This window comes from Bactrocera dorsalis, chromosome 2 (assembly GCF_023373825.1).
Source record: "Bactrocera dorsalis isolate Fly_Bdor chromosome 2, ASM2337382v1, whole genome shotgun sequence".
In the NCBI taxonomy this organism is placed as follows: Eukaryota; Metazoa; Arthropoda; class Insecta; order Diptera; family Tephritidae; genus Bactrocera; species Bactrocera dorsalis.
In genome coordinates, this window is record NC_064304.1 from 41,167,354 (window position 1) to 41,178,868 (window position 11,515).

Consider the following 11,515-nt stretch of genomic DNA (forward strand, 5'->3'; position numbering starts at 1 on the left):
AGGACATGCGTTTTAACAGTTATCAAGCATAATTTCGGTGAGCGTGGTAAGGCAAAGTACGCCAAAGACAGGCAAGCAACAAGCGGAAAGTGTGAATTTGTGACAATTTTTGACTCGCCTGCACATCTGCTCCAGCGACGAGCAACGCAGAACAGTGCCTTGCTGAGACTTCCAAACAAGTTAACGTCACAAAGTCGCAGCGCTCGCTTGTTTGTTGCACAGATTATTTGTTTGTCTGCGTATCAGCAACGGTTATTTTTAAATATTTCAATCTTTTTGCTTTTGTTTTTCTTTTTTTTCACTAAAAAAAACTGCAACAATCGGATTTCAAGGTTATTTCCTTGATTATTTTCATCGCTGTTGGGTTTTGTCACGCCACAAAGGATTTATCAAAATGAAGTCTTTCTACTGTTTGGATGTTATCATTTGTTCGACAGTTGTTGTTGTGGCCTTAGCTGGATTTTCCGACGCTGGTAAGTGTACAAGCAGCAATTGGACTCTCAAGTGTGCCAATGATAAGAACTTTACGCGGATAATGACGCAAAAGTTTTGCGATTTTGAAAATTCGAAAGGACTTAAATGTGCGAAATTACATAGTTTCAATGTATTCCGAAAACCAAAAATAAAACGCTAACTATCGTGAGCTGTGCAATAATATACATAACGGTATAAAAAAAATAATAATTTTCGCTTGGTGCATCGGTTGACATATTTTTAACAATTTTTGCAATTAAAATGCATATTCGTTCGAAATTGTGAAAAAAGCTTAATATCATTTGACTGTATGCAAGTTTGACAAAAGTGACTTAATTTGTTTTCTTGAAAGAAAGATTACATAAGCGTAAGAATTAAACAACACCAAATTAATTCTATCTGGAAATAGTATTCATTTAGTTTTAAACCTACAGTTATATTAGTTACCTAAGGAATTGTATTCGAGATTTATTTTTGAAAGTATTAACATATTTAAATAATAATTATTCAGTTTTGAAGCAATTATTTTCATGCAAAATACAATTTTTAGATTTTTAGTGAACTGTTATTTTGCATTTATAATCTTTACAGTTACGTTTTACTTTTATTTTTAAGTTTAAAACAGCTCATAACTAATATTTATATTTTTCCAGTTTAGCCTTTTTTAAACGCTACCTAAATGTAGGCAAGATCTTATCTCTTTTTATGACAATTTCTAATCAACTTTAGCTATAATTTTAAGCTTACTTTTTTAAAAACTATAAACATATTTTTTTTGCTGAATATTATTGAAATTATAATTTTTGCCAAATCCTTGCTCGTCCTAAATGTATGCAATGTCTTCTTTTGTACTAATGCCATACTTTAACAGCAGTAACTTTTTTATTTACTTGAAGTTTCAAACTTAAAATAGAGCGAGTTATTTTTATTTAAGTTAACAAGGATAAACTGCAAGACTCAGAAACAATGTTTATAGTTAATGCATAGATCAGTTTGGAAATAGTTCAGTTAATTTTAAAAATTTGAATGAAAAGAATAAGAAAGAACAAATTAAATCAGTTGCACATATACTATTATAAAAAAAAAAAAAATAGTAAACATTTTTTCATATGTCATCCCCCGCAAAGTAATCCCCTTTAACCCCAATATACTGGTATCAACGTTTTTTCCAATTCTCGAAACAGCCGTTAAATTCAATTTCTGGAAAAGCTTTTAATGTGCGGTTCACATTTAATGTCTTTAACATACTCAAACGGTTTCCCCGGAGCGGTCGTTTGAGTTTGTTGTATAGCCAGAAATCACACAAAGTTAAATCAAGCGAGTACGGTGGTTGGCAAAAAACTTACAAGGAATCAATGCAATATGTGACGGTGCATTATCGTGGGGCAAAAACCAAGATTTGTCGGCCCATAATTAAGGCCTCTTTCCTTGTTAACAGTTTGACCGGTCGGAAAAAAATCACAGTGCATCACACTTCGGTAATCGAAGAACACTTCAACATAAGTTAAATTTTTTACCTTCTTTGGCGTGTTTTTTGCGGCTTCTGCTCACCTTTGCTACGATATTCGGCCGATTGATTGCCTACTTTCGGGTCGTAAGCATAAATCCAAAACTCATCGCCGCGCTGTTTCTCTAGCAGAAGTCCTCTCACATTTTATCAATTGACTCTCATTACATACCCTTAAATCAAATAAATTTTCATGAGTTTGCTTCCTTTAAGTCGCTTCTAAACAATAATTAGTTTTACAATACTTTCAAAAAGTATAATATCTTTGAGTGTACGTTATTTCGCAAGCTTCTTTGATTTTTTTTTGCTAACTTATAAACAAGCTCTTTATTTTCAAAGTAAACCGTGTCTAAATCATAATTATTTCCCAATTTGAGTATTTTATATATGATTCTTTTTGATATTTTGCATTAACCAAGTATTTAGGCTTCTCATTTTAAATCTTTTATGAAAAATAAACCATTAAGGGGGGAGCCTGCTTTAGAAGCTTCAAAAAATCGATTATTTTTTTTTGCTTAAATCTCTTTAAAAATAATTTAAGAATATGCCCCCAAAGTTTTAAAGTGGAATTCGAAATATTTGCGAAACTAGAAGGAAAATAGCGACCGAGCGTCTAGCGGATATATGAGCGATTGGGCAGAAAGCGAAAACTTTGACGCGCGATTTCTCGGTTTTTCATTTTTACGATTTTTCATAATTGGCGGGCAGGATAGAAAAAAAGTAAACGTCGGTTGTATTTGGAATTAAATTCTCTCCTAGGTGAACCTAAAATACCTCAAGAAAGTTAACATTAATCTGGTTTTTAGACGATTTAAAGTAAATTTTTTTGGTTTAAAAATGAATTTTTTTCAGTCTGCCAAAAATTGTTGAATTTTTCAATTTTTGTTGAATTTTCTTGGTTCACCAAGGAATTATACTATTGAAAATTTAAAATTTCTTTTGTTTTTTTTTGTTTCGGATGAAAATTGCGACCTGCATCTGGCAAACCACACACAAACTCCACACTCGAGGCGCCTCCGTAAATGTCGTCAAACATGAGGAATATCTCATGTAAAATAATAAAAAAATTTGAGAAGACTCTTCAAGTATATACAAATAAATCCTAAAAGTTTCATTTCAATCAAACAAGTTAATGGCATTTGTCTATATGGTTTGCAGATAATGTATTACAAATACAATTGATTACTAAATAGTGCTTAAACTAATATTTTAAAGTTTATAGTACCGAGAAACTTAATTGAATTTTAATTATAAATACCGGATAGAAAAATAAAAAAAGGAATATTAATACAAAGTTTATAACTAACAAGAAAAAAAGTTAACTTCTGAATTTCAGAAGCCATAATACTCTTCATAAATATAAATTATTTCATACGCGAGAGTTGATCGGCAAGTTTGTAAGGCTAATAGTTAACTATAGTAACTATAGTTGGCTATAGTAACTCAATCTAAACGGAAATATCGTCGAAAATTTTACCATTATCTAAGCCAATAATTTGTGCCAAATAATAACCCAAAAACCTTTTCCTAATCACTTTCTTCCGGTCGTTGAGTTTTTATGAAACCTTTATAGCTATAGTGGTTCAATATCGGTCGTTCCGACAAATAAGTAGTTTAGAGATATCAAGAACAGAGGGACTAGTTGGCATATATACTGACAGACGGATAGTCAGACGACTTTGGGATTAAAAACTAAATATGAAATTGAAAATTTATTTCTTAATTGCAAACGGAATTCAAAATTGAGAATTTAATTTTTTTAGTAGGAAAATTTGTAACCCGTCTTTTAGGAGTATTATTCTTTTATATGTATTACTATACACATACATAATTTAGCCACACTTAGAATAATATTTCTATATTATCTTGATAGCCCGTCTTTCATTGTATTATAGAGGCCATTAACCCACACATTTTAAAAATAAAATGTAATAATAGTAAACAATAAAGATTTCTGTTTACTAAAAGCAACTCACTAAATTGAATCACTTAAAAACATCAAAGTTATATTTTCCGCCAACGTGGCAGCGCCCATTGTGATTAATCGCAATTTTAATACAAAGCCTGCTCAAAGGGAAGCGCCATAAACGTGCTTAAAATGTACATTAGGAAATAAAGCTAAGTGTTCTACACTTTCTCACCACAAACTCGTTCTTCTGCCTATAATGTCATTCGTTAAACAAATCGCCGACGACAATTGTCACTTGTGAAGCAACAATTCAAAAATAGCCAAACAGAGATTTACCGCAATTTTACGTGAATCATGAAACAATCAAACATTTTCGAAAAGGCATATTGAGATGTGCGTATCAAAATGGTATTAGCAAACATCAATCGCACTGCAGGCTGCTTAAGCCACAAGCAACCATACACACAGTAGAGCGCGCGCCGACGGTGAGCCAGTGCGTATGAGCAACAACGGCGCACTTCCCTCTTGTGGCGTGTCAATATGGTGACGAGCTGTGAGGCAATTGCTGTTTGCACTCTGCATCTACAACTTTGCTGGCTCAACTACAAATAGCAGCATAAGTTGTGTCCATTTCACCTATATTTCTGTTGTTGTTGCTCTTCATATTGTGTACGTGTTGGTGATTTGTTTAAATTTAGTGCTGAATTGTTGGCCATTAAATTTGCATAGAATCCCCGTAGCAATCAGGTTAAGCTTGGTAAATTGCAGCAAATGCGTCAGCTGCGGGGTTCTTGGCCTCATTTCACACGCCCACCCGCTCTCCCCATACGCAACACTGCACATACACACATAAAACTTAATCGTAGAAGCATATATTATTCAGCTGTTTGTTGCTATTTTCTCTTTGCTTAGACAAATTAATTATCTGTATTAGCACACTTATAAGCGTTTTTTGTTGTTATTGTCTATTGATTTTAGAATCCGAGCAACGGAGTTTATTTGGTAAGTTAATATAAATGTTTACAAATAATTTAGAATTTCTTTCGAGCACTAAAGCACATAAAACATAAAATTAATTAAATGTAAATAAATAAAATAGCGAAACAAATGAATTAGTGAGAGTATTCAAAGTTATCACCAGTTTCTGCTTTAGCCGTTGAGCAGATTTAAATCGAGTCAAGTAAAATTTTTTGGCGATGCTGCAATGTCAAAACAATATATGATTATTAATGTTTAACACATGTATTTCCAGTCACCAAAAATATCACGAATATGCTGGAACTTAAGTCTGCTCGGAGCGAGAAATTTTTTGTCAAGCATTAGCACTTTTTTAATCATTTTATTCATGAATATCGATTAAAATCGATACTATGTCCATTAAATGTAAAGAACAATATCAAGAGTCATCATAACTGCTATGAGTGACTCTTAGTGCCTCCCAAAACTCACACATATTATATATATAATATATTGCGAATACGATATTTCTTAGCTGAATTGCGGACCATCTTTTTATGCCACATATTTACCTGCAGATATCCTACTTATCCTACTTTTGTTTCCATGGACTCCGATATATAGGGTTTTTCAATAGGGCACTACAAAAATAGACCGCTAAGGACAGCAAAATTGATATTTCTCTTCAGTAAGCTATGCCATTTCATCATGGAAAGATATACGATCCAACAAGGAGTAAAAATATTAAAATTTACTACCGAAATTCGCAGTTGGGGGCCTCAACTTTAAAAGTAGATTTTTCAATAAGATTGCTACAAAAGTTTTAACATTGAAATAAAACAAAAACATTTTTTGATACCAATTAAATTCTTTATTCATGTGCAAGCACATTCGATGCCATTAATTATTGAAAAACCCTTTATTTGATTTTGCAACAATCACACTATAAACTCTGAAATGATATTTTAAATATTAATTAAAAGTGAAGTGAAGCTTGAATGTATTCAATTATTGAAAAGATCAGCATTTTTTATATAAACAACATATCACATAACCTTAAATTTTATTTCAAAAATTCAAATATTCAAATTTTTAGTTTTTTGTTACACTTGCAACATGTTGCTGCAAAGTATATTACATAGTTTTGTTCACTTAACGGTTGTACGTATCAATTAATGTATGGCGAGACGATTTGAAATCCGGGTGGCTGTCTGTCTGTCCGTCTGTCTAAGGTGAAGTTCGTAGACGACCACAAAACGACGACTACCCAAAGCACGGTAAATGAAAAACTAAATGTGCCAAAGACATTAAATTTGTCCTCCAAAATGGTATAAGAGAAACGCCGGGGTAGAATTTAGACGATAGGAATGGCACAGCCCACTTCTAGCTTAAATCCCATATCTCAGGACCTGCTTCACCGATTTCAAACCTTTTCTCGAATATGGCGGTCAGTGTATGAGTTTTACATATTTATATATGTGACCTGGTCTACGAAAAGGGAGCTAACGTGCGAAAACTAGTTTTCTGGGAAATAGCTGTTAAAAATAAAAAACTCGTTTCGTCAACTAAAAAGTGAAAATTGATTTTTTGACACCTAAGCCCCCTTTCCGTAGACCAGGTCACATATATATATGTAACCTCCATAACCCGAACTTCTATAACTCCAAGTTCTCCATAACTCGAACTCTTATATTAGCAGTAGAAGTCAAATTTCATACAAATTTCATTCGATAACTCGAATTCTCTTTAACTCGAAGTTTGTTTTTGGATTATGGTGATTGGAGTTTGGGGGTAGTTCAACTGTATATATAATTGCTTGGACTCCTATCCTCTGCTTGAAAGTTTGCACTTTAATGACTTTTACTGGCTCGGTTATACCCGAACTTAGCCTTTCTTTCTTCTTATTTTTATTTTTCACGAAATTTTGTGCAAAATTACGCTCCTATGTCCCAAACACACTGTAGAAATACTCACTCAATCTCATTATTTTTCATCTGGACCTGAATTAACGAAGATCTTACTAAATATCCGTGCAATAAGGAAAGTCCGAAAGGAGATTTCTATACGTGAAGCTCAATAAAGTCGAGGTCCTTAACAATTTGTAAGATAACTAGGCCGTTTTTGATGACCTCTGATTTGATGTATTTGTCTCCATCTGGAATAGCAGTAGTCATCGCAAAAACTTTGAATCAAAGTGTGAAAACAAAAAACATGTCTTAAGTTTTGCTAAACTTTATCGGTTCGATCATTTGCTAGTAGGCAGCATGAACTTCGTTCAATCAGTTGTCAAAAGGAGAAGATTAATAGCCAAATCATATAAGTATACCGATATACTATATATACGAAAACATTAAGCTGAAAGATTTTTATATAGCCGTTTACCTTATTTGCCTTATTATAAAAATTCCTTTCGACTACGCAAGCCTTAGAAAATATTTCCTTTAAAGATCTCATAGCATTGACTACATTAATTTTAAACACTATAAGTTATTCTTCAATATTTTACTTAAACAACTCAGAGATCCAGCTCGCAAACTGCAGAGTTCGTGTGCTCGAAACTCTCTCCGATTAATCTCTTACAGATAAAGTGAGTGAAAATTTGCAAACACCGATTTTATTGCTGTAAAACTACTGGACTACCTTAGAATTGTACTGATCTCGACCACTAGTAGTCAGTTTATATGACAGCTATAGCCTGCAGGGTTCCGATATCGATGGTTCCTAGAAAGAAGCTGAATTTTGAAGAGAAAAAGATTTTCGCAAAATTTACTGAGGAACTAGCTCGAAAAAGTCTCGAAAGTTCGCAAAAATGAAATATTGCCGTCAAAGTTCAGCTCTTCTAGTTTACAAAGCTGTCAATAAAGAGGCTCCACAGCTGCGCTAAAAACTATGTTCTTTCGTATTTTAGCGAGCCACTTACAGTCTACAACTCTTGCACGGAACCCACCATTTTCAGCTCAGCAGCTGCGATTCACAAATGGCTTTAGGTACGCTGATGTTTATAGCAATGTTTTAAATATTCCCTCTACGCTGATTACTGCAGCAACACACACCATTGACGACAAGACGTTTGCCATGTAAAAACCACAACCGTATTGGAACAGACACACACACAAGCACAGAGCTATCATTTGGAAGTCATTTGTTTATTTATTTATCTTCCAATACGCAAGCACGGCTGCGAGAATCCTAGTACACCCACTAATTTTGCAAATTATTTATCTAACATTTAAATACAACAACAATGTGAATAGTGGTAAACATATACGAAATGTTATGCATTACAGAGCTGGAGCAAAAAAACCGGCGCACGGCCGGTGGACCCTCCGGACTGATAGCTTTTCCGCGCGTCGGACGCAGCGATCCGAATCTGGTGAATAATTTGCATGAAGCTGACATCTCAGCGCTCGGCGAAAGCATCATGTACCCCGCCTCCTTGGAGGACTACGAAGGTAAGTTGACACAAAGCGCATGGTAATGAGCCTATCGCTTGTCGCTTCTCAAGAATCTGTGTTGGTCTGTTTTGGTATGTCTTGTTGTGTGCTTTTATGCAAGAAATTTAATTGATTTCTTACTTTTGTTTTTTTTTTTTGTTTTTTCATTGTATTAACAGTAGAATATCCAAAAAGCGAAATGAAGCGCGCCAGCCTGATACCCTTCCCACGGGTGGGCCGCACCGATGCGGAGCTGCGGAAGTGGGCGCACATTATGGCGCTGCAGCAGGCACTGAACAAGGCCACCGGCCCCAGCGCTACTTCAGGCCTATGGTTCGGCCCACGCTTGGGTAAGCGCAGCGTGGACGCGCAACAACAACAGCAAACACACAAGTCGCCTGCCAGTGGCCAAAAGGAGCTGTACTAAGCGCTGTGCGACATCAACAACACACATATACCAATTGACATTGACGAACCACCAATGCAAACGATTAGGCCGACGATTTTTGAATCACTGAAACCATACCAAGTTACCCAAATGTTAAGTTAGCGCAATTATCATAGCAGATAAAACTAAAATTTTATGCAAAAGTGAAAAAATATAAACGAAAAAATTAAGAAATAGCACAAAACATACAAATATACACTTACTTATATACACATGTGTAGATAGTGTCTTTGGTGGAGTTTAGAGAGTTAGTAAAATCAGTATGCTAGATGCGCAAAGCAAACTAAAAGACTATATTTAATAAAAAAAAATTTATAAAGAGATCGACTTTCGAATTTGTTGTTTTTGTAAATTTTAGTTTTTACCTACGCATTTCTTTCACATTAAAAAGAAACAATAACAAAAACAGAAATCATGCCACTTGCACAGGTGTTGCTTTTGTTTTGTAAATATTCTCTTCAAATGGGCTGGTGAGGGCTTTCATTGCAAGGCAAACACCAAAGCAAAAGACGTTTAAAAAACAAACAACAAAAATATGATAATCTGCAAAGTAGCAAATATATGTATATAAATGTACCACACACCGCCTCATCTTCACCTTTGACTACTTGTCCCCACCGCACACACCAACACACTTAAGCAACACTGCATTGCAATGAAAGTCCTTTAAAACAAACAATATAATAACAACAACATCGACTAAAACAAAACGCCACACTTCTGCAATGGCCTCCCACACAAAAGTAGCAACAACAACACTTAGCGGTCGCATCTACATTCACGGTTTCGTTTTCATGGTTTAACTTATATACACTATATACATATATACATACATACGATATATATATAAATGCCTAATGAGAATTATACAAAACTCCTTAAATTAATGTTCTTGCAATAAAGAAAATTAATAAAAATCAAATATCTTTACTTTGTACACTTAAGAGCACGGAGCGTGGACGAACCTATCCTAGGTCAGCGAATTATATTTTTAAATAATATATGTAAATTAAATCAGTTTTATTGTCGTTGTTATTTTTTGGCATTTTCAATTAAAGCAAAAAAACATATATATACACATATTGTATTTTATTTCAGTTAATAAAGAGACAGACGAAACAGGGCAAAAGATCAATAGTGTCAAAATGCTAGTAACCTTCACAAGCTGTCTATTTTCATTCACTAAAGAGTGTACATTAACTTTCTCTTCCTTCTTTATTGGCGTAGACTCCGTTCAACTGATTATAGCCGAGTTTACAAAAGCGCGTCAGTCATTCTTCACTGTTTGTAGCCAACTGCAGATTCCAAGTGTAATCAGGTCCTTCTCCACCAGGTCTTTCTAACGGAGTAGGGGTTTTCCTCTTCCTCTCATCGTCATCCATCGGCCCCGCCGCTTTGCTGTTCTTCAGACGAGTAATTGCTATTCGAACTTCTTCATTGTCGAGCAATGGAACGTCTCATCCATCCTCATCGATTAGGGAATCGGGTTCACTATCTCCTTATGTTATACCTTCACTGTCATTCAGGAGGTTGGAGAAGTGTTCCTTTCATAATTCGAGTATGCTCTGGGCGTCAGTCACTAGATCACCTCTGCTGGTTCTACAAGAGTATTCTCCGGTCTTGAAACCTTCTCTTAGTAGCCGCATCTTTTCGTAGAATTTTCGAGAATGGCCGATAAGAGGCCATCTTGTCCCGGTCTTCATACTGACGCATTTCGGCCTTTTTCTTTTTCTGTCTGCAAATGCGTCTCGCTTCCCTCTTCAACTCTCGGTATCTAACCCATCCTGCCCGTGGTCAGTTTTAACGTTGAGGTTTAGACAGTATGTTTTCTCTCCACTGCGACGTGACGCTCCTCATCGTATCATTTGTTCTTTTTTCTTTTTCGAAAACCAATGAAGTCGTTTGTAGCTGCACGTAAGGAGCTTGAAATGCTGTCCCACATTAAGTAACCCTGGTTCGACTTGAAATTTTTTTTATCAAACGACGTGACTAGAAAAAAAGCTAATCGTAGTTATACATATAGCTGATATAAGCAGCAGTGAAGTTAACGTTAACGTAAACAGACCGAAACCACTGCTTTATATAGTTAGTTTTTTAAGTGGCATGTGGCGTGCATGATCGCACGCGTCAGCCACATTTGTGTTCTATTCATCAACTTGTTTAACTTCCTGAGCGCATCTCCAGTGTCTGACGCGGTGATTATCGCAACGATGTTGTCCGCCTAGCATTCTAGGTATGTATACTCTGGCAATTCGAAACTCAATATACCAACGTAGCTGGCGATCTAGAGGTCTGAACCAAGAAATGAGCCCTACACAGCTCCTGGCGTGACTTGTACTCGTATGTGCCTTGGTCCGTCGGAGGTTGTTAACTCGGCTACAAGAGGTTTTAACTTCGTCTGATTTTGTCTTTCAAGTAGCTTCGCACCATTAAGCTGAGATATGTAGATATTTTAAAGTGTTTTTCTAATGCGTCTATCATATTTTTCCAATAAGACCTGTTAAAGGCATTCCGAATGTCCAGTGAGTTTGTTGCAACCTCTGTGCGCTGCTTCCACAATGTTAATTAACGAAGTCGGAAGGTGGTCCTAAGGGCCTAAGTGTTCATTCAATACTTGTTTCAATCTTCCGCGCTATCTATTATGGCCTCACCTCTGGGACACTTGCAATCGCATTTTCTATAGGAAGGCAGGAGTTCCAGGTAAGTTGAAGTAATCAAATGAAATCTTTTGTTGACATGAAAAGTTTTCCTGATATTTTGGCTTTTAATAAACCCTAAACATTCTC

General features: G+C 35.3%; 1 protein-coding gene across 4 annotated transcripts; it reads left to right on the plus strand.

Annotated features, from left to right (window-relative positions):
• Window positions 1–9,239, plus strand: LOC125776282 (cardio acceleratory peptide 2b). 4 transcript variants are annotated; one of them, XM_049447817.1, is made up of 5 exons: window positions 1–46; window positions 333–473; window positions 4,869–4,892; window positions 8,135–8,299; window positions 8,461–9,239. In XM_049447817.1, exons 2-5 carry the CDS (start codon window positions 395–397, stop codon window positions 8,706–8,708), a joined length of 516 nt encoding a protein of 171 aa, XP_049303774.1. In that variant the 5' UTR covers window positions 1–46; window positions 333–394; the 3' UTR covers window positions 8,709–9,239. The 4 variants fall into 4 exon arrangements, with proteins under 4 accessions (XP_049303774.1, XP_049303773.1, XP_049303775.1 ...); XM_049447816.1 differs by having other exon boundaries at window positions 39–56; XM_049447818.1 differs by having other exon boundaries at window positions 39–56; window positions 8,464–9,239.
• The last annotated feature ends 2,276 nt before the right edge of the window (window positions 9,240–11,515 follow it).

Coding starts and splice junctions, on each gene's coding strand:
- LOC125776282 (XM_049447817.1), top strand. CDS start 395: ATGAAGTCTTTCTACTGTTTGGATGTTATCATTTGTTCGACAGTTGTT. Junction 4,893..8,134: donor CGAGCAACGGAGTTTATTTG/GTAAGTTAATAT, acceptor TATGCATTACAG/AGCTGGAGCAAAAAAACCGG. Junction 8,300..8,460: donor CTCCTTGGAGGACTACGAAG/GTAAGTTGACAC, acceptor TTGTATTAACAG/TAGAATATCCAAAAAGCGAA.